General features: G+C 31.5%; 1 protein-coding gene across 3 annotated transcripts in view; it reads right to left on the minus strand.

Moving 5' to 3' along the window:
• Nucleotides 1–24,621, minus strand: part of LOC118180833 (uncharacterized) — a 76,271-nt gene that overhangs the window by 21,365 nt on the left and 30,285 nt on the right. For 2 of the 3 annotated variants that reach the window (XM_085819494.1, XM_085819493.1), the window contains exons 3-5: nucleotides 19,213–19,366; nucleotides 18,560–18,674; nucleotides 4,457–5,609 (exon numbers count right to left, since the gene is read on the minus strand). In XM_085819494.1, the coding sequence (XP_085675620.1) occupies nucleotides 4,457–5,609; nucleotides 18,560–18,674; nucleotides 19,213–19,366 (1,422 nt within the window). Of the gene's footprint in view, nucleotides 1–4,456; nucleotides 5,610–5,794; nucleotides 5,822–18,559; nucleotides 18,675–19,212; nucleotides 19,367–24,621 lie in introns of all 3 variants that reach the window. The other variant, XM_035349892.2, reaches the window with a different exon arrangement.

Below are 24,621 nucleotides of genomic sequence, written 5' to 3' on the forward strand. Positions count from 1 at the left end.
TGAATACGTGTCAAGTATGCTTTCAATTGCACCACGAAGGCAAGAAGAAAGAAGGGAGAAAATACCTTATAACTCTTATAAACAATACATAAAGGTATACAAAAGAGTAAATTTAATTCTTCAGTGCAAAAGAAACATATTCTGGAATAGTCAGATGTATACAAATGGATGACACAACTTCTAACAGATATGGTTACAATTTCATATAAATACACTAAATAAAATGGCTGCAGGTAACTCATAACAGAAACCTAATATATTAAAATTTGTACTTAGAAATAATTGCATGTCAATAACAAACACATTTAAAAAATAATTGTGTGGAAAGGCCAAACTCACATGTCTAGATATATTCAATTATTCTGATACAAGAAATTCTGATTAATCCAATGTCTTTTTAGAATAAATAGTTGTTGAGAGGATGCATTCAGATCAGAAGATCAGACGCATTTTTGATATTTTTCATGCTTGTGTCTAGTGAAAAGCAGAGAAAATAAAGGGAAGATAAACATGTTAAGAAAAAGACTTCTAGTATCAGAAGTAAAACATTCAAATATTATGTTTTCATTATTCTTCCAGACGTTCTCCAAAAAGTAAGAAATTCATTGCAAACTTTTTGTAAAATACATCCATTACGTGTTGATACCATGGAAACATTTAAAATTTTGTCACATATTTCTCAAATCCTCTACAATCATGGGTCTATAAATCTTGCCTTCAAATTCTTCTAAACTTTCCAAGCTACAACGTCTAAATTCCTAAAGAAAAATTATCCCTACCAATTCTATAACAGCAAAAAGCCAGAAATAGTTTGGGAAAAAAAAAAGGGAAAAAGTGTAAAATTAATTCTATTGATTCATATTCTGAGAATTTTGAATATTTTGAAACAATTACATGGGGAAAAACTCTTACTATGAAAAAATTAATAAGAAGACTTTTTAATTAATTACATAGCTAATTTTGCTTTTGCTAAAAGCTGTTTCCTAAATTTTGCTTTATAGCACTATACCTTGTTTAATTTTCAGATTCAAAATACTGCATAATAAGTTGCCAAAATGAAACTTTATAATATGACAGCGAATAATAAAAATGTTTTATTTTAATGTTATTTTTTCAATATATTACCATTATTTTAATGAAATTTATCAATGTTACAATGTTTTAAAAAAATCATTAAAAAATTTCCAGATCTCGGAATTAAAAATTTTCTATAGAAATTGATCTTAAAATCACCAACATGTTGATAAGTCACCAAATTTAGAGCCGTTTAATAAAAGAATTCACATCCCCAAAAGCGAAAAGTTGTTTAAGAGCTAAAGTTTAAAAGTTGTTAGAAAAAATGAATTTCGAAATGCTTATGTTTCACTTCTTGCTAAGGAACTCGAGTATCCCATAATTTATATTAGAAATAGAAACAAATTATAACCCATGAACCCATTCAAATGATAGCCATATATGTCAGTGAATCGCCAAAAAATATTCCTCCAAAATGCTAATACACACCCAAAATGGCAGTCGTAAAAACACAGAAATTTCAGATGATTAAAATTAAGGACCTTCTGCTGATTTGGGCCAAATTAAGGACTTTTAAGGACCAAAAATTGATTCCAAAAACCTAAGGATTTTTAAGGACTCTTAGGCTGCGTTCAGACGGGGGCATAAAGGGCACAAATGGTTAAAGTTGAGCTCCATTGCCAAGGCAACCAGTCTGTGCTACGTCACAAAATCTGGTTAGGGCTAAGCAGCATAAGGTTCCAAGTTTTCAACTTTACGCCGAGTTTGGAATAAGCGTTGACCAATCAGAGTGAAGCTAAAATGAAGTGGCTTTCTGCAGACAATTTCGCTGTCACGTCGAAGGTGACTTTTTCTTTTTCTTTTTTTTTTATATGAAGCACATTGTATCCGAACGAAATAATGTTGATCTTGCAAGAAATCTACGATGATGACATGCATTTTTTAATGAGTTTGCAGAATAAATTGAAAAATATTGATGAAACTCGTAAAGCAAAAGTTAAGCTCAGGATTATGCATGCTGTGTATGATCCTGTAGATGATTGATCCCATCCATTATTTTTCATTTTATTATGAAAATTCTTTAAAAAATGCATGCTTGCAAAAAATTTTTTTCTGTGTAAATTATTATTATTACTTTCTTTCTGTTTATTATTTATGTATAAATTATTACTATCATTATCTTCCTGTTTAATTACTTTTGTATTTAAGAACAAATTTATTGAAAAAGCTGGAAATATTGTACTATTGCTATTTGCTTCAAATGCTGATTTTCTTTCCAAACAAACTTCATGAATTAATTTTACTAAAACATCAAATCAATATCAAGAATCTGCCCCCCCCTCTTTTTTTTTGACAGTAAAAATATTACTTTAAAAAAAAGAAAAAAATATTTTCACTTATTTAAGAATCGTCACAATAGTCAATTCAATGGTGTAAGCTTTGTATAAGTAGTAAAAAATTATCTTTTGAGAAAATGCTCCTATGAAGTCCAAGAAGGAAAAAATGCAGTGAAATATCCTTAAAACAACAGTCTAGACAGTTTTGTCTCCTGATGATGTTCTGTTTTGTTTTTTAATTATGTTCTCCATGAAAGGAATTTACTTTTAATGAAACTGAATGGCGCACATAATTCATAACACAAATTATAATTTTACGAATAGTATTTGTTATCATTATCCCCTCTTTATTAATATCATTTGAATGGAATTTTGACCATTAAATTCATGCCATTTCTCTGATAGAAATTCCTGGATAAGGTATGAATGTTTATAATTTTGTCGTATTTGAAAAATTGGGTACCTAAACTTAGACTTGGGTACCTAAACTAAGACTTGGGTAAATTTGTCAATGTGAATTACTTTTGAGATATTGGTCGAAAACATAAATGGCAGCATATGTTGAAATTAAACTCTTTTTGGTACTTTAATATGCATGTCTGCCAATGAGTGAAGAATTGTCATAATCTGTCAGCAAATAAAAAATCATTAAAAGTAATTACTTCTGACAATAGACGTGGATGAAACTTACATCTAAAGCACAGCAGAGTTTAATTTGAATTACTCATGTGATATAAACATACTAGTTTGCAGAATTATCCACAAAAATTCCTGAAAGTTATTGTTTACTTTGTACTGTATTCTCTCAAATGTAAACCTCCCTTTTTTTTTTCAGAAAAAGCATATGAAATTCAGGGGTGTGACTTATACATGCAAATGATTAGAAATACATGCATACAAACAGCTGGCAACACAGAAAAATGTATTTAATGACTGAACATAAAATACATTATTAATTCAGAAGTCAAACAACAAAAATCAGCATTATATTTTAAAAATTTTCCTAGTTTCGATGGTTTTACCGAACCACCATCCTCAGCTGCAAAACCATGTGAAAATTTTGAAAATATAACACTGATTTTTGTTGTTTGACTTCTGAATTAGTATTTATTCGGCGTGTTATTGTGTCTTAATCATAAAATACTATATTGGGTGAATGTTTCATAGTATTGTATAAGTTTAGTTGTGGTTGCTGGTCATGGTGGCCAGTTGCGGGTACGAGTACTAGTGATAATTGATACTGTAGTGCAGCCAACTACTGTAGGGATCTACAGTAATAGTGAATAAGGAATGCTGAGCACAGAAACATGTTCCTTTTGATTGAAAATTAATAATAATAATAATGTATGGTAAGTACCACTTTCCGCTTAACTGCTTTCACACCTGCAAAATGGAAAATAGCTATCCCTTATCCTCAAGATTTTTTTTTAATTAGGCATATTTAGAATATCGTATTTCTCCCAAGAGAAATTACATATAAAAATTGAAGAAGGTTTTATATATATAAATATGCATGCGCATGTTTATAGTGCAGAGAGTACTAAAGTGCAATGCAAAAATATTCCATACTGCTTAGCACAGAAATATGTGCCAACCAAGTATTGGTATTCCCAAAAAAATATCTCTAGAACATTTCGTTCTTTTTCTTTCTTTACTTTATTCTGTTGCCTCTTGGCTTATAAGAAGGGCAGATAAAAGAGCATTTTGTTGAACCAGTAAAACTTTGTGGCGAGCTGAAAAAAACATGACATAAAATAACGAAAACAAGCAGAGCGAACGCGGGAAATCAGTCGAGCGGGAAAACAGTGCGCAAAAGGTGTAGACACATCCACGCATGCGCAAATTTAGCTTTTCTCATTGCCCACAGCTTAGGTGTGAACGGAACTCCTGTATTTTATGACCTTATGACTATGCCTCTATGTCCTTTATGCTGCCATCTGAATGTAGTCTAAAAGGACCGTACAAACCCTGGTATATGTTACGTCATTAGCTACACCTACGCATCTCAGCCTTCTAGCGGGATTTTCTGTATATACTTAAAAGAAGAATAAAATTATTCATTAGAGGAATACAGTCCAGATAATATATATTAAAAAAAATCTTACCTTCTCTTATAGCTGCTAAAAGATCACTTCTTCCATCATTATGCCCAGAAAGTTTTGACTTCCCATCAAAATGTTCACTAAGTTTACTAACACTGGATGTTTCACTCGCAGACTCGGATGTAATGGACACAACCTCTACATTTTGATTTTCTGAAATACTGCCATTTTCCGTAATGTCCAAGACTATATCTTCTAAAGGAGGTGGTAAGGGAGGAGGAGGTGGTGGAGGGGGATGGCAGACCTCAGCCTCAGGCTGAGCAGTAACAGGTGATGTAGATACAGATCCATTTTCACGTATGTCATTTATAACACTCTGAGGCAGAGGAGGTGGAGGTGGAAGATCAACTTCATCAATCACAGGTTCTTCAATTGTTTTTTCAGGACTTGTTTTGCTACTACTGCTGCTACTTTCAGCACTACTTTTAGGACTAATATGCTCCTTCTCCTGGTTTTCGATGAGTTTTGGCTTTTCTTCAAGACTATGAGTTGGAGTTAAATTTGATACTTCAGTTTGTGGCGAGTCTTTTTTATTTATCGTAACAGGTGAGGCAGGGGATTCCGTAGCAGCAGATGTAGGTGGTGGCGGAGGTGGAGGCAAGTTATCTCTTGTTTGCAATGGTGGCCGATACCGACTGGCACCACTTGAGGGTGTACCAACAGATACAGTAGGTGTAGATGAACCACTGGAACTAGAAGAACTTAAAGGAGGCGGAGCTGGAGGAGGCTGAGATGGGCGCATGGAATTGATACGATAAATATTCCTAGAAGGAGTCCCAGAAGGCGACGTAATTTGTCGCTCAGGAGTAACTGCAACATAAGGTGGTGGTGGATAATGCTGTTGAGGTGATATTGGATGCTCAGTATATGCTGGAGGAGGAGGCGGATATTGAGGTTTATTATTATCCGAATACGGGGCTTGTTGCCTATTAAAATATGAAGAATGAAGCTCTAAGCTGTTCGGCCGTATAGGCTGAGCGTCAGGTTGAATATGATTACCAATTCTAGGAACTGCACCTCCATACTGCACTTGATAATAATTAGTAGCATCAATATCTTTTGCTGGCAAATTTTGCCTATATTTTTCTTTTGATGTATGAGGCTGCCTACTTCTTTTATGCTTCTTACATTCTGGTCTTGGCCTCTGGTTGGGATTCTGGAATTATAAAAATTCAAATAACTAATAAATCCAAAGACATACAATTAATCAATGGAACTTTTAATTGATGGTTTACAGACCAAAATTCGTTAAGGCTCACACATAACATTTACATGGGGGGGGGTAAGAGTTGAAGCAGAGCATAAATTTAACATATTATATACAAAACAATGCTTAAATACCTCAGATCCTTCTTTGGAATGTGCAAGCTAGAAATAATAAGAATAAGATAACATAAACAAAAATGCAAAAACTAGATACAGGTATTAAATAAAATTTTAAGCTTTTTAGATCTGAAAAATAAACCGATTTCATTCAAATTTCTAAAGTACTTTTAAATAAAGGCATCTGAATATATATACCACTACCATTATAATGATCACATTCCAAGTTGTCTGCAGATATTTACTGATCAAAATTTGAAAATCTGAAGATTAAGACTGTTTCTATATACATATATTGTTACGAATTTTGCATATATATAAATAATTTTACTGAAATTATATATGAAATTGTAGCACCTTTCGTATAATGAAACATGAAACACTTGAAAAAGCAAAGCTGTTTCAGAAAAATAAGGTTACAGGAGCAAGTCTATTTAACACTGAGGTACATGGCTGTCTCACTAAATTGGCGAGATATTGCCAAACTGGAGATGGTTTTCTGACTAATTTTTGCCGCCAAATTGGCAAGTAATTGCCAAACGTGATATTTTGGTCTGGTCCTTGTATAGCTGTAATTGATCCCTATATGTAACCGTAACCATATCCAATCCTTGTAGGTAACTTTAACCATATATGCTTTCCAGTAATCTCAAGAAATGGAAGGTACTAACGATTTCTACACAGGCAGGGGAAACCTATATAAGACCAGACAGAGCATCAGTTCTCAGTTTTTAGTTCAGAGTCTACTTCAGAGAATTCAAATATCAGCTCAAAGGCACTTTGCATTGTGTTTAAAATTTTTAGTAGTTTGAAAGGGCAACTATTGATTATGCTCTGTCATACTGAGAAGATCTGTATAGGTATTTTTGTGAAAGGTCCAGAACTGTAAAGTTTTTCTTTTGGTAAATTGAATTTGATCAAGTTATCATTGGTTCTGTGTGCATTCAATTCATTATGAAGCAATTCACACGTAACACGTACACACACACACACACACACACATACATATATATATAAAATCCCTCCCATCCTGAAGAAGAAAGACTTGTGTCTTGATTAGCCTCAAAATCGATAAAATTATTCAATAACTATGTCAAACTATCAAACTACAGTTGGTTTTGGATCTAATTTTAAATAGTTAACTGAAATTAAAAACAGCATGTCTCTGTCTGGCTATTTAATTCCTCAATTAGGGACTTTTATAATCTATTTTGTCTCTATATGGTGAATTTATCTTTTACTTGCTGACTTTACTTCAGTTTAAAAAATTCTTCTAAAAAATTTTCCTATTTTACATACTCTGATCATATTAACAGAATTTTTCATCACAATATATGATGTTTCTCCCATGTTTTCATATACAGAGGAGTAGGACTTTGGAAATTGGACAACAATATCCAAATGATAACATTTAACCACAAACACATTAAGTGGCATCTACGGTAACAACATTTTAGAAATGCACGGAAAAATTTTTAAAAGATGAGTGTCACCGTGAAGCTTGGGAAGAGCGCAAAGTAGGGGCTGCAGTGTTGCTAGTGCATCCCACACATGTTCTATTGGATTTAAATCCAGACAATACGCAGGCCACTTCATCTGTTTAAATCCTTTGCTTTCAGGACAATCGGTCATCAGTTCAGTGCAATGGAGACAAGCATTATCATCAATTAGGAGAAAGTTATTACTGATTTTCCTCCTAAATAACTTAAGTATCAAAAGCCTTATTTCTTTATATTTCAGCATTCATGATTTCACTGGGGAAAATGTGTAGATCAGTATGGCCATTCAAATTGAAGCATATTCATAATTCTCCCATTTTTGCATCAATGCCTTTCATGGATGTTTTCAGGCTTATTACATTTGTTTTCCTTATTTTAGATCACAGCACATTTGGAATCACTCTCCAAGAATAACACTTATCAAAACTCAGCTCCAGTCAACAGTACTCAAATTACAATTGTTATACCACTACAACAGGCACATTTTGCAGTCCAAGTTATCGGGAAACCCTCTTTTACGGAGCTATCATTCATGGTACATCTGGATAGCCAAATTCTTGTAGCTGCAGCAGAGTCCTTTGGTCTGACTTCGGCTGTCTATTTTTATTTATTTATTTTTTAAGTAATAGTTAACAAACAACTGTTCTGAGAGTCTGTAACCTTGATCTGACTGTCTGCATATGTCACCAGTGTTTTCAGACCATTTCCAGATTTCTGATATGATGCTTTTGGCTACTTCTAGGTCTTTCCAGGCTTGTGTCATTTTGTTCTGCTTCCATTCTACGAATTGCATGCCTTTGTCACAATCTGTAAAATGGTGTCTCAATGACATGTGACATGTTCCACACCATTTTTTTACATGGGAAAAATTTTATCCAACATCTCATGCATGGGATTTGGAACACACTCTTGCACTCTTCTCCATAAGTACCAAAAGAACAAATAAAAAAATTTGCATATTTGTAACAAAAGTGAATCTGATTGGATTATATAATAACATTGACCTTGAATTATTAACAATCCTTCACTAGATTTCTCTCTCAGTCGGACAATTCATTTCACTCAAGCTGGTGACTTCGTCAGAGAAGGTTGTATCATCTGCATCTCCCACTTCCAAGTTAACCGCTATGATTGTATGTGCGCAAATTCTTAGAATTTTCCCGCTGCCTGTAACGCTGTCATTCATTGCTGAGCTACGACTGGACAACTGCTCCTGTGCCTGCCACTGTGATTGGTTCCCAGTACACTTGCTTGCTTTTACAGCTTTTTCCCAAGCATTGCATAATCTCATCCGTTCTCTCCAAGCTGTAGTGTCAGCTACAACCAGAGATCTTGTGAGATTTCCAGTTGTAAGTCTACAGAACAGATTTTGGGTCTTTTAACTTAAGAGCTTACAACTTCTTTTATTTCTCTCTTTCTCCTATGTGTGTATGACATCTAGGGATATCAGGTCTTCTTTCCAGTTAGATTCTCCGACTGCACATACAGTGAACATGAACACTTCCACTACATCACCTGACACAAATAACAACAATTTTACAATTGCATCTTCTGAACCGCAATTTAAATAATGGATAAATGATGGTGAAACCAGCAGTATACACCAAGGTATTGGATATCTATGCATTACCAAAGAAAAAAACGTTGGACACTGTCCCTCCTGGTACAACAAGATCAGCGCCAGACAGTGATTAAGCTGACAGCCCAATACAATGCTGGTCCAAGTGCAAGTGTTTCGGAACACACAGTTCAGGTGACACTGTTGGATATGGGACTACGTAGCAGATATCCCACTTGTATGCCTCTGTTGACCAAGCATCATTGTCAATTACGCCTATAGTGGACCCGGGAACATCGAGACTGGACCACAAACAAGTGGAACATCGAGACTGGACCACAAACAAGTGGACAAACCTTGTCAGATGAATCACGATATCTCATTCATCACGATGGTTATATCAGGGTACACAGTCTTCCAGAAGAACATTTACTCTCCTCCTCTACAGCAGGTCATACACAGGCTGATAGCAGTGGTATTATCCTTTAGGGATGTTCTCATGGGCAACTCTGGGACCCTTAGTTGTGGTAGAGCAGGATATGAAAGCTGCTGACTATCCAAACATAAGTGCAGATGAGTTGCATCCTTACATGCTGTCTGTTTTCCCAACTGGAAATGGAATTTTCCAGCAGGACAATGCCCTATGTCACAAGGCCACCTAACTCACTACCATGTCTTGGCCACCTAACTCACCAGATCTTAACCTGATAGAGCAAATTTGAAATGCCATGGAGCGGCAGCTCAGAGCTCAAACACTACCATGTTGGAATATCTCGACTTTGTGTCACATTTGGTACATGTTTTCAGTCATCTACTAAGAACTTTAAAATGAATTTGATCAAGTTATCATTCAAGTTATCATCCTAAGACAAATTTCACTTGTACAGCCAAGGCTAGTTGCAGCTTGTTCTGCAGGCCAAAGGTCATGCAACATGTTACTGAATAGGTATCATGACATTTTGGCTCTTCAGCATAAAAAAACAAAATTTAAAAGTTTTACTCTTTTTTCATCATTATGATTACATGCCAATTAAAGCAATAATTAATCTTTTGAAGGTCATCAACGATCTCAGTTCTCATTCCAATTACGCATCACAATGGGCACAAGTGAAAACAGCTTGCAATAAAAATTTTTGCCCAAATATTAATGAAAGATTCTCACATGTCAGTAAGATTTTTGCCTCAATGCACATAGTGGGCTCTTTCTTCGATATAATCCAATGGTTTTTAATGTTACAAATGAGCTGCACTCAAAAATCAGATAGTTTTACTTGATTTAAATAGCAGAAGAACTAGACAATTTCCTGCATTGTAAGGGTGAATTTGATGGTCTTTTTCAAGAATTTTTAATGCTATGTTTTGGATGTGTGTTATAGTTAGGAAGGCATTAAAGAGAATGCTAAAGTACATTTTTCTAAGCCACAGAAATTTGATTCTGAAGATAAAATCTTTTATTAAATAATGAAAATCATTCAAATACAGACATTTGTTTTGAGAGTTCAAAGGATGATTAAAATGGAGAAGAATGTTTTAGAAATACAAAATGCCATATAGCATACCATTCCATGTTTCAATGTCTACCATACACAAAAGTGTTTTTAGCTAAATAAATAAATAAATAAATATATATATATATTCATTAAAGATTTATTATAAGATTATATGTCTTATTGATTTGTAAATAAATTAGCTAACATTACTTATTAGGTTTAAAAAATTCAGTACATAAACATTATTATATTGGTAAATTAACGTGAAAATATGGCAAATAACATATTTTTTCCTCTAAATTTATTATTTATTGCAGTATAACATTTTTATTATTTTCTTAAAAAATCAGAGTAAAATAGCTATTTTCTATAAATATGCATGCATGTTTTCCCTCTCAAAAAAGTCTCTTATTTTTTTTTCATTCAGAAGTAATGACATTTAACAAAGCATCTACGGCGAAAAAAAAAGCTATCTATTCCCACCACAACTGACAGATGAGAGGAATACGACCCAATCCACCTTGTCTAAATACAGACCTTATGATCTTGTTTGGGTCGCCTCACAACTGACAGATAGCCTGCATATTTGGGAAGAAAGAACTGCTTAATCTCACAACAGCCGAAGGTTTACTATAACATTTTAAATACTTTTATCAGTTGCTGTTAGTTTCCTTTTTTTCGCTAAAGGCAAAACTGTCTCGGAAAGCTAGCTCTAATTTAATTACAAAATTTTTTTGCTTGAACTAGTTATCTCGACTGTAAAAGGTTAACCAATTCTCAATAAAGTTTGAAGTCTTCCTGCTTGCCTATCTCAGTTATTTTAAAAGATCTGTATAAATATGTAAAACAAAAAGAGATGCCCACACAAAACACGTTTCTGTGCCTGATGGTTTCTCCGCAAATATCTGCCATCATGGATACCTCTTTGCTCATCTTGTATCATTTTCATGTAGGTATTATTTCAGCCCAGATATTGTTAAACCTAAGACAAATTTCACCTGTATTCTGATCTATAGCTTGAAAGAATTGAATAACACACAAACCTGGGGGGGGGGAACATGAACTCGGACATTATTATATACTGGCTACAGAAAGAAAACTGGATAGAATGAGGAACCACTAGAATAAATATTATAATATCAAATATATATTTAACATCTATAGACAATTTTAAATTTTTTTAATCCCCACTTTTATTCCCAACCTTTTTGGAACTTAATTAAAAAATATGATGTATACACCACATGACTTCCTTGTATGCAACATTAAATTATATGCATTTTTCCTTGCATTTCATTAAAATTTATTGGATTGAATTAAATCTACTTCATCGATAGTGCATAAATCACAATAGAATAAACACACTCTTTAAAATTCACTATATTTGTTTACCGTAGCCACACTCTGGTGCTGGATTCACTTAACAGAGTTACATTTCATTCCTTTTATAACTCAGAATGCACAAAATTTATATCATCTGAAGAATTATTTAATTGTTATCTAAATGTTGTATTAAAATACTATAATAAGTCACAAACGACGTATAAAAGAAATTAAGCAAACAAAACACACACAAAAAAAGTTTTTCACAGACGATTCAGTATTTCTCATTCAATTAATTCAGCTCCACTTCGCTACAAGGCAAAAATACATAAAAACTCTAAAGATCTGTATTAAAAATTCGAAGTAAACCTTAAATACTTATTTCCTCGAACAGAATGGATTAGGCATGATTTAATTCGCAATAATAAAAGGTGTTTCTTTGTTGTTGTGAAGCTTAGTTTCTCTAATCTCTAATCTACTATTTTGCTAAGTTTCAAATGTAAACAAACATGTCCGCCATCGCAAACTCAATTAGACTTAGCTGCACTTAAACAACTTTTAAATTGTTGATAACTCCACAAATATTGCATGCAGATTTACTAAAGGCATAAAAACCTAAACCGGAGGATAAGAACAACATAATTTAATCCTTTTTAAAGCAAAAAATGCACAACTTACAAACATATAAGAGCGAAGAAACTGAGATCACTGAGACGGTTAACAGACGGGATATCAGGCTTCTTACACATTTCTGCACACGGAAATTAAGGACTTTTAAGGACCATTAATGAAAAAAATTAAGGACCTATAAGCAAATGGGAACTGATTAAATTCAATTAAAAATATTATTTATGCTGAAGTTCACTTTTGTAACACCATCCTAAAAAAGATCCATAAGTAGGATGCATTATTATTAAACATAATTAACATAATTATTAATAAGTTTGAGAATAAAATCAACTTTATGAAATTTATCAAGTAGCATTAAATATTTTAGACTCGTAATAATTGGACACATTTGAAAGAAGATAAGTGACATTTTATTTAGGTTTTACTAATAGTTAGTTTTATGTTGATTTTTTTAATATCTCATTTTGTCACATACTTGCTCAGTCTACGGGTTTAGTAGATAGTAAGTAGATTTTATGTCAAGCAGCATAGATTAAAATGAGAAGTAAATTCACAATCAGCATCATTCAAAACAAAAGACTGGCAGTTGTCACTGCTCCTGCTTGCCTAGAGAGAGACCTGCTGATCAGAACAAACCTGGAAGGCCTGATATAAGCACGGTTCACAAGTTTTGAAAGTTAGCTGGGCTCTGTCTGATACATTTAGTGTCATAGCTTCTTGTAGAGTTCCAGGGGTTGTACTCAGTTAACATACTTTATGGTCCTAATTATCCACTAAAGCATCAGAGGTGATAAGTTGTTTTATATTATTTTAAGTCTCACTAGATGTGAAGAATAGGTTTTACATGAATTTTTACATTTTTGATCAAAATAAGGGTTAATGAAAGTCAATAACTTGCTTTAAAACGCAGAGATAATTTTTAACGGTAACCAGTTAGTTATAAGTAATTACATTAGATATCAGATAACCTTAGTCATTATGGAATTACATGGGCACTATTAAATTTTATTTATTTCTTAACAATATTTGTTAAAAAAGCCCTATTAAAATCACAATCTAATAAAATTTCACAGTTTAAAATACACGTAATTTATGACATAGATTTTTAAACGATATTAGGATAATTGCACATTAAAAGCTATAAAATATTTATGTTTTGTAAGCAACAACACTCAACAAAATATTTACGCGTCTTTTTAATTTGAAGCCTTCCCAGACAATTTGGCAAATTTATATCAATTTCCTTCTCTTTAAGCAACTTTTCTAACAGTCTCAATACACAAGACAATCTTCTTACTAGTTTCTGCGTGTTTTAAATCCTACAACCTCTCCAAAATGTACCTATGAGGGTTTACTTGATCTGGTAAAAGTTAAATAGTCCAAAACCCTCCGGACAGATGTGAAGCAAATTATCGCTACGTCTGAAAGTAACTACAAAGTCAGACAAAGGTTTAACTAAACTTCTTATTTAAAAAGAACTTAGAACATAAAGGCATGTTCTTATGCTAACAAAATCAGTTACAGTTCATGGTGATGTAATTAAACAAGAAGAATCAAATTGAAACTAAAAATATGGACTATGGATTCAAACTAAAAATATGGATCAAAGACTATACAATTTAATTTCATAATAATCGTCATAACAAATTCAAATGTCAGCAGCGGTAATGTAAAGACGAATAATTACAAATTATCAGAGCTGGCAGGAACTAATGCAGGTAGCAAGTGGAGGTTAGAAACAAACTCTTGTCTTACACTCCAAAAACCTCAGTTTAAAAGCTGTGAAAGTAACTTGCATTCTGGTGAGAAAATAGAAATGGGAAATTATAGTAAAGGCTGAAACTGTAAACAATTGGGTAGTTAACATAATATTACCTCTATCTTTGAAGAATAATTTCCCTTTCTCTTAATGTATTCAGTTTCTTCCTTCCATGTTTCCTTTTCGTTTCAGAATTTTTGGATTTACTTAAAGATTTCTGTTATTCTAAAAACGCTAAATGTATTTAGAATGTATACAGAAAGCTACTAATTTTATTTTTTAGACTTTAGTGATACACCGAGAACAAAACCTAGAAATGTCAAAAACTTTTAGAATTTAGAACAGGCGTTGGAAGCAAAATTTAGAAAGGCACCAGGCAGCAGAATTTAGGATCCACAGAGATTGCATCAGGTGGGAAAATGCCTAGCGCCATCCCTGTGCATGATGCATTAAGACATATTAGATGGACTGATTAAATTGCCATTTTCAATTTCTTTATTAATAAAAAAATTATTTTCTATACTGTCTGTCCATATGATAAGATTAGAAGCATTTCTGATATTTTCCATGCTTGTGTTTAGTGAAAAGTAGAGAAAATAAAGAGAAGATAAAAATGTTAAGATAAAAATGTTAAGAAAAAGATACTAGTATCAGAAGTAAAACATTCAACTATTATGTTTTCATTGTTCTTCCAGAAGTTCTCTAAAAAGTAAGAAATTATGTATTAATACCATAGAGACATTTTTCATTTCGTAACATTTTTCTGGAATTTTCCAGAACCATGGGTCTATAAATCTTGCCTTCCAAGCTGCAATGTCTAAAATCATAAACAAAAATTACCCCTACCAATTCGGTAACAGCAAAAAGACAGAAATATTTTGAAAAAAAAAAATCGGAGGAAAAAAGTGTGAAAATAATTTTATAGAGAAAACTGATGCATATTCTGAGACAATTACAGGGAAAACTCTTACCATGAAAAAACTAAAAACATTTTTAATTAATTACATAGCTGTTTTGCTAAGAACTGTTTCATAAATTATGCTTTAAGTGGCCAAAATGGAACTTTATAATATGACATCAAAAAATAAAAATGCTTTACTTTAATGTTATTTCTTAAATATAATTACATTACCAATATTTTAATGAAATTTATCAATGTTACAATGTTCTAAAAAAATCGGCGAAAAATTCTCAGATCTCGGAATTAAAAATTTTCTATATAAACTGATCTTAAAATCCTCATAATGTTGATAAGTCGCCAAATTTAGAGCAATTTAATAAAAGAATTCACATCCCCAAATGCGAAAAGTTGTTTAAGAGCTCTTCACTAGAAAAAATTAAATAATTTTAAAATGCTTACGTTTCACTTCTTGCTCAGAAAGTCTATCCGACCATTTATATTAGAAGTAGGAACAAATTATAACCCATATACGCATTCACCCATTCAAAAGATAACGATATTTTGTCATTGAATTGCCAAAAATATTCCTCCAAAATGCTAATTCATACTCAGAATAGCAGTCGTAAAAACAGCCAGAAATTTCATATGATTAAAATTAAGGACCTTCTGCAGATTTGGGCCAAAATTAAGGACTTTTAAGAACCAAAAATCGATTCGAAAAAACTTAAGGACTTTTAAGGACTCTTAAGGACCGTAACGAACCATGGATATATATATATACATATATTTATATACATTTGGTGTTGCCGATTGTAACCAAAATACGAGGTGCACATCTACATGTTACAGCAGTACTATATACAAATTTCAATGTTCTGAGGCTACTCATTTTTGAGTTATGCAAGGTATATACCTACGCACAAACGCCACAAAAAATTTTCTTTATAATTCATTTTAAATCAGTTTTATAACTTTTTTTGGGGAAAAGAGTGTTTTACTCTGTCCTTACATGCAAAAACATCGTTAAACTGCATTTGATAGCGGCCAAAATGAATATTTTCGTTGAAATATGATGCTTGAAAATTTTCGTGATTACAACACTTCCTTTTTACTTCGTACAAGGAAGTAAAACTAGCTCAGCTAGTGCTTCACTAGTCACCTTTTAAAAAAAAAAGAGGATGAGGTAAAAGAAAGAAATATGTCAAACATCAGTAAAATTCTTTTCTTTATTCAGAAGGTGTCACTTTATGTGATCATGTTTGTATATGAATATTTTGGTAACGTTTACCAAATGATAACATAAGGTGAAGAAAAAAATATTCTTCAAAACATCAATGGAGTTTTGAAAACTAATTTAATTCAAACTGATTTAACTTCAAAAACTAATTTAATATAAATATGCAAATTATTTTCACAACATTTTAATTTTGAAAAGAGTTATTAACAGTTGATTGTCTACAAATGTTATGCTAAAGTTCATTTATAAATTGTTTACATTCATAATGTTTCTATAATTATTTGATCAATGCTGTATCCCTAATCTTAATAACTGTAAAGCATCTCTCATCTCAATATTTATAGAAAATTCTCCGATTTCATCATCATCACCTATAAAAAGTTTACCACAAAATGTATTTGAATTTGTTTCAAAAAGCAACTAGCAGCTATCTTCTGTCTCGGACATTTCAACTTGAGTTTTTTCCCCTCAGTTACCAACCACGCATTAAACTCCTCACAATTCATGTTATTTAGTTAAGATGACTTTAAATCCTCGACTTGAAGATATGTCTTTGTCATTTAACAATTTTTATACTCTATTTCAACCTTATATGGAGATTTTTAACTTTTATTTGGCGACTTTACTTCAGCTCAAAAAATCCATTCTGAAATATTTTGATAATCTTAACTGATTTGTTAATCATAATAAATAATAGATTTTCGATGTTTCCATATACAAATGGTCAATTTGGCAATTTGACAACACTATCAGAATGCTAACATTATGAGTGATCACATTAAGAAGCGTTTTCTGTATTGTTATTAAGAACTTCATTTTATTATTCTTTCAAATTTTTCAAATATCATAGTTCATATTACAAATACATCAAATTATCATATTTAAGAACTTGTAAGAATCAACACAAACATTTATCCTTTCCCAATAATATTTTAAATTTCCTGAAAATTGTAAATGAATAAATATTGGAAAGTTGATTTCTAATAACGAGACAAAATTTTGTACCTGATATGTTCTTGATAGCACTGATTTTGCCATAATATGATATTTTTTTAGATATATTATTTGTCTTCTAACCTCTTTAAAGATGAGGTGAGTCTTAATAAGGATTGTGTCTCCCAGTTTTTGTCCCTAGCATTTTAGACACAACATCCAACAGTGTGTTTTCAGACCAATATTTCAGATGATACTATATTATTTACAGTAAACAGTGTAGTGACTTTATCTTGATATTCTAGATTCTGTGAATGCCAAATTCATCAATTTCAGATAATTTCTTATTATTTTTATGCAATTATCAGTTTATCTATTATTTTTTTATTTAAATAACTTCAATGGGCTATAATAAAAATCTGCTCCTACTCTTGAATATAAATTAAAATTTTGAGCTCTTGACTTACCCATTCAGAATACAGATCAAGTCCAGTATATATTTTGTATAATTTTTTAATATGAAAAATGTCCCTTTCCAAAGGAACTTAAAATTTATTAGTCATTACACTCATTATTCATTATTTAGTATGAATTAACAGTGCAAATACTAGATGATCAATTTCTAAATGTAAAAAATGTGTCACTGGAGAACAGATATTCTGTTAAAGCAAAATATTTATGTATAGACAATGCAATATATCAAAACACCTTCCATTTATATAGAAATCTTAATCTCATGAAATAGCAATCATATCAGTGCCAGAATCTCATTTGTTCATGAACTCAAATATATAATATAATACTTATTTGGTTATGTACTAATTACTTGAATCATTACTTTGTATTTGATAGATATTTTAAAATTTATTTATCCCCCCTCCCCGAAATGCTAACGGAAACCTTTTTGGGATATGAAATTTATACTATAAATTCTAGACTGCAAAACTTTCACAAAATGCTCCATAACCATCCTCACATTTTGGCAATTTTTTTAGGGGAGAAGCAAAAAAAATTACTGCTCTAATTATACAATTATGAAGATTGCTCAGAAAAATCAGACTGAACCCAACACTGATACTAATTAAAATGAAGATAATTACGAGTTCAAAATTAAACATAAATACCGATTCAAAAAAAAAAAAAAAAAAATACGTATGATAGATATATATAATAAGATATAAGTAACAAGTACATATAGCTGCCAACAAATTGAACTCTCTTATTAAAAAAAACTCTTGATTTATTTTAAAGCTCTATTCCATTTACCACTTTTCTTAAAATCAGATGCTTCTCTACTGTTAGTGACACAGAACTCCAAAAGTAAATTTTACAATCAATGGCACTTTAGAAATTAAAATGTCAAATGAATGACAAACCTTAAATGACATATAAGGATATAATTATGATATATGTCTTAAAAATGTTTTATATTAAAGAAAACATTAAATTTTACTTTTTTCCCGCGATCATGTGCCATCTTTTCTGTGTCCTTTAACATTTCTTGCTTCCACAAATCAAAAAAGTAATTTGGGTCAGTATAAAATTTTAACCCATCTTTTCCATCTTCCCTGTAAAAAAAAAAAAAAAAAAAAAAAAAAAAAAAAAAAAAAAACATACTGATTAAAATTTCAATTAAAAAAAAAAAAAGAAAAAAAAAGAAAAAGAAAACTTTCACAGATAACAAGTCATTTTTATATAAAGTAATGGACACAAATTTTATTGACATCTTGAGATATAAAATTATAATCAAAATCTATTTTCTGAATGATGAGAATTCATTGTCTTATAAGTAGCTTTTTAAAAAGAAAAGATATGCTTAAGAACATACACGAAATAACACAATTTTATTTTTTTCAACAAGTAGTAGCTAATGCAATTCACATTTAACTTGAATTCAGATTTATACATAAAACATTAACAAATAAATATTGCATTTCTAAAAGGGCAAATCAAAACATAAGATAAAAAAATAATCAAAAACAGATCAATGTGGAGCATTCTAAGAAACTGTTTCTTAAAAATGAAATTTAACTGACATTAGTACATAAACATCCTAAAAGCAAATTTCATTTTTTTAAAATGACAAATATTTTTAAAAAAAATTACCTGTATGGATTTAATTTATCTAATGGAGGTGGTTTATCACACATGAAATATGTTTCTCGAATAGCAGCTGGCATTGATTCTCTTGATACAACTTGCTGTTCAAAAACTATGTAGCTTTTAAATGCTTTACGCATATGAATGTCTTGTAGGGACACTAAGATAGTAAAAAAAATATTAATGTACAAAAATGCCTGATTATAGTAAATATGAAACAAGATTTGTCAATGTTTTCTGATTATCTCCCTCCCCACAAAAAGCCTCCAACACACTGAGTGAATTCGTGAAAAATGTTCATTTGGCCATCTTTATGGTTCATGGGTACCCAAGTGGGAGGAACAGTTCTATATCTTCTATTCTACTTGGTTGAATTTAACTTGCTTTATTCCTATCTTGAAAGCCCAATTTAGGATACATATTAAATTTATACATACCGTTGTTCTAACATATGTATTTTGACACAAAATTGGACTTTTCTGAAATGACAGTGCCAATTTTTTTTCTGTTTTCAACTCTACCACACAAATTAATGCCTAAATATCAAATTTTGTAAAATTTGGTGAAAAACTTATGCAGTAATTTAGGAATCTAGTTTGGCGCACTTTTTTTACTTTCCGACCCAATATTCCGCAGCCATTAAACACTGCATACCATAAAATACATAAAGGCATTCCTCTGCTTAAACAGGTAGCTTGCATGTGCTTTGCCAAACAAACAAATTTACGCATGATTTCTAAACAAGCAAACCAGAAGCTTACCAAAAGTTAGTGTAGTTATCCAGTCAGGAGGAATATGAGAGATACACTACAACTGGTTTAGTTCGGAATAATCTCTTTCTAAACTTAGATTATCATTCATTAGTTAAACTCATTTAATTCCTTTTAGTGGAGTTGAGAGAATTAAAAGTGGAGTGACCTTGGTTGAAATAAAATTTGCAATATGTGCATAGAAAAGGGCAACCTTTTAAAAATTTTTTACAAGAATTTTAATAAATTCTAATATAACAGTAAATTTAACAGAAATAATAATGTGAAAATAATTGTAACAGTAATAATTATTTATTATATTACTAATGATTAGAATTCAGGTCTTAACAAATATATTCTAAATTAGACTTTTAAAGCGTATGATGAAAAATATACTACATAGGAAAATATGCATTTTTGAACAACAAAATGAGTTATTTATTTTTAAAAATTACCTTAGATTTATTTAATAAGGATTGTACCCTCATTGGCTATCATATCCAGGATAGCTCTAAAGGATTTCTACAGAATCTTTGAACTTCTGTAATTTTTCTGATTAATTTGATCACTACAGTATTGAATGTTTTTATCACAGTTTGATTTTAAAAAAAAAATGTCAATTCTTAATCTTATGTTTATATAAAAATAAATTGTATTTTAAAAAAAGAGGGGCTTTGCTAATAATATTAGAAGTTAGAAGGTATTATCATAAAATGTCCATGGACATGAAACATCTTCAAAATGATTTTTATTAGAATTTCTATAGTAGAAGATAGCATATTTCATTTAAAACATTTCTGGAATATTGTTTGACTTATTCAGATGTATTAAATACATAAGATACAACATTTTCAAGTCTGCAAATAAATTTTGTTGCACATAAAATGACGTTAAATAAAAAAAGCAGACTATAAAATGGCAAGGGTAAAGCTTTACTTAAAAAAAAAAAAGTGAGGCGGGGAATCTTAAAAGTTTTGATTAATATTCGTTATAAATTTAAAAAATACTTTTCGTATATTATTAATACTTCATGTATCATTAATAAAAATGTGACTAAAGAAATTCCATAAGAATAATCCTCAGCAAAAGTTTATTTGGAAATTTAAAGTTAAAAATAGCTGTTGCAATTTATTAAAGATTGTAACAAAGTGCATAAACCACATTTGGGACTGTTATATTATTCTTGTTTAAAACAAATGTGCCAGATTTCAAAACATACCAATACATAAATTCACATATATCTGGAAATTTTGAATAAAACTATAAATGTTTTCTAGCATGCCTAGAAATACATTTACTTGAAGATGACAGTAAAAATTTTATAGGTTATAATTCAAATTATTTAAAAAAAATTAAAAATATTATTTAAAAATATTAATGTAAATTTCAAACTATGAAAGAAGAAAGCAAATAAGTTTAATTTAAAAAGCAATATTCTTAAATATATGACAGATTTGATTAACATTACAGGGTTAAAAATTCTGGTACTATTCCGTTTTAAGGGGCGTAAAAAAATTGCAGCGAAAATGTATGTGCAAAAGCGCCAAATCTAGCAAACGCGCCCATTTAACAGTGTGCCAAATCTACTGTACATGCTGATTTCAGATTGCGTAAGTTTATATAGTTCTATATTTCTTAAGACAGCATTGAAATACTAGTTTAATTTAAAATCCTTTTTTGATATCCTATGGATTTCACAATTTGGGAATTGACTATGACGAAAAGTCTTTTTCTAGAATTTTGGGTAAAGTGCAGAATCACCCACTACTTGACGCGTTTTTAAGAATAGCACATACTCGGTATCCATGCACACATCTATTTTCATTTTAAAAAAAAAAATTCAAAAATTGCACAAAAATGGCATTGCGCACACCCTTGACTTTACGTATGTACACATCGACCTATTTTCACTTAAAAAGTAAAAGAAAGTTGACAAAAATGCAATTGTTTTTACTCTTGTAAAAAGCGGCAAACAAATAAGTGGGCGATTCTGCACTTTACCGAGAATTTTTTCAAAGAAGAGGCATCATTCATTATAGAAAATTATGTTTGAACAACCAACGAGATGAAATTATGCTTTAGCGATAACTCGGTAATGAAATACAGGCATCAAGTCATCATAGTGATACAGGCATCAAGTCAGTTATGTATAGTAATTTTTATATAAATTATAATAATGATCTGAAATAGTTATTTACTCCTATGCTTCCATTCAGTCATCTTTTGCCTTTTTTATATAAATTATAATAATAAAAGAGTATTATATGAAATTAACCTTTCATCTAAATTAAAACATTTATTTATTTACTATTATACTTCCTTTCTTGCATTAGGCTTGCCGCAATTATTTCTGGCAGCACTAGCATCAGCAATAGTTTGGCGATTTTTTACGGCCCTCAAAACTGAATACAGTCAAAAGTCGTTAATTCGGACACCCATAATCCGGAATGATATATAATCCGGACCTCAAAGCTACAAACTTTCTGCGCATGCATCGCATTGAAGCATGCGCGTAAGGCCTTTGTTGAAAAATATAACTTATTGTAAACCTTTTACTGCATCATCTCTCCTCCTTGAAATGTTTATTTAGGCTTAGTTCTTATTTTAATGTAATATAGTAGTTACTTCTACTCCTTTTTCTTACTGCCACTGTTTGCGTTGAGAACGGACTGTTTCAGCCTAATTAAGATCCAAAAACCAAACGTGATGTTACGTCATCTGGAAAGCCGATTCGTGCCGATAGCTGATTGGTTGCCGTGAGATGATGTCATGCCTACTTCTGCTATAAGTATCTCGCGTCGCTCCGGCTCAACCCTCCTTCTAGTTCCTGCTTTCCTGGCACTTGAGTGTGCAGTTTCCAGCCCCTTCAGAAGGATGCAAGCAGTCCGGTGAATAAAGTTCCTTGGTTCCTGTTCACAAGATGACTGTTCCTGAATAAAGTTCTTTGGTACCTGTCCACAAGATGACTGTTCCGGAATAAGTTCCTTGGTTCATATCCACAAGATGATTGTTCTAGAATAAATTCCTTGGTTCCAGAGGCTACCATGTGAGTTTTTAGTGCAGACTTTTGAAGTTTAAAGTTAATTTAGGACTTAAGAGATTAGGGGGGCGGTTTTTATTAAAACTAAAATATGGCTACTGTTAGTGTCATGCATAATATTGCTAAACTTGATGCATGTAATTATTTTCCATGGTCTAAAGATATGAAGTTTGTCTTAAATGAGAAAAATACATGGCTTTAGGTTAAAGGTATTGAAAAATGTCCTGTTTAAATGATGTTAAGGGTATTACAAAAGAAATTATTGCCGATTATCAGAATAGAAGTCGGTTGGCATTATCGTTAATTTATATGAATGTAAGCCCTGAATATAGAAGCTTGATAAGTGAAATTGATGACCCGGTAGTGGCATGGAATACGCTTGCCAAATACTTTCAGCCAGATTATTGGTCAAGACATATGTCCCTGTTTTCAGAGTTCTTAAATTGTAAAATTAAGCCAAATGAAAGTATTAGTTTCTTTTCTTCTAGATTAAAACGCGTAACTGAACAGTTAGCTGATATTAATCAGGCTGTAAGAGACGTATATATATGTTTCCAGTTTCTTAGGTTCCTTCCAGATAAATTTGATCAAGTAGTTCAGAATGTTTTGAGGTGGCCAGATGAAAAGTTCATTTTTAAAAATGTTGAACTTGAAATACTAGCAGAGGAAACGCGTCTTAACTTAAGAGAGATAGATAGGGAAAACTCCAATAAGACTATAGAAGTTTAAAGTACTCACTGTGAACCCAAATTTAAGCAGATTAAAGGGCTCAATTGTTATAAATGTGGCCATCCAGGTCATATTAAAAAATACTGTAGAATGAAAGGTAATTTTTCCAGATCACCCTCACCTGCTTCTTCTGTTTCCTCAGCTGTATCTAGTAGTAATAAAACATCTACCCAAGTTAAGTAAAGGTAAAAATAATTCCCATGCTCAGTCCCATTTTATAGCTCAAGCTAATGTTAACAATTTGGAGGAAAATGATGATAGTTGGATATTTGATACTGCCGCATCTCATCATTTTTGTAAAAATCATGAATTGTTTGATACTTTTTCTCCTGTGAAAAATGAGAATATGCTAGTAGCTATTGATGGGGTAACTTTTCCAATTCATGGGAAGGGTACTGTTAAAATGAAATTTGGGGATACGGTTATTTTGCTTAAAGATGTGTTATACTCGCCTGAACTGAGACGAAATTTAATATCTGGACCTAGGGTGGATATCAATGGAGCAAGATTTTATGGTAAAAATAGGCAAATTAAAGTTACTGATGATGAAAATGAAACTTTGTACAAGGCTAAGTTGATAGGAAGTAACTATCATGTATTCCCGAAAATAGTGAAAAAGGGGGGCAAATCTATAAAATTTGAGGCATCCACAGTTCAGCATAACAATAGTGAATTATGGCATGGTCGGTTTGGTCATATAAATTGTGGTGCTATTGTCAGGACTAGTAAGAGACATTCAGTTCGAGGTCTTCCTGTGTTAAAGCACTCACCTAATTTGTTTTGTGAACATTACCAAATCAATAAGCAAAGACGAATCTCCTACAGACCCTTAGAAGGTATTCAAGTAAAAAAACCGCTTGAAAGGGTTTTTTCTGATGTATGGGGACCTATTAACAT

The sequence above is a fragment of the Stegodyphus dumicola genome, chromosome 6 (assembly GCF_044657685.1).
Source record: "Stegodyphus dumicola isolate Sdum_Otavi_A_Nest chromosome 6, ASM4465768v1".
Classification (NCBI taxonomy): domain Eukaryota; kingdom Metazoa; phylum Arthropoda; class Arachnida; order Araneae; family Eresidae; genus Stegodyphus; species Stegodyphus dumicola.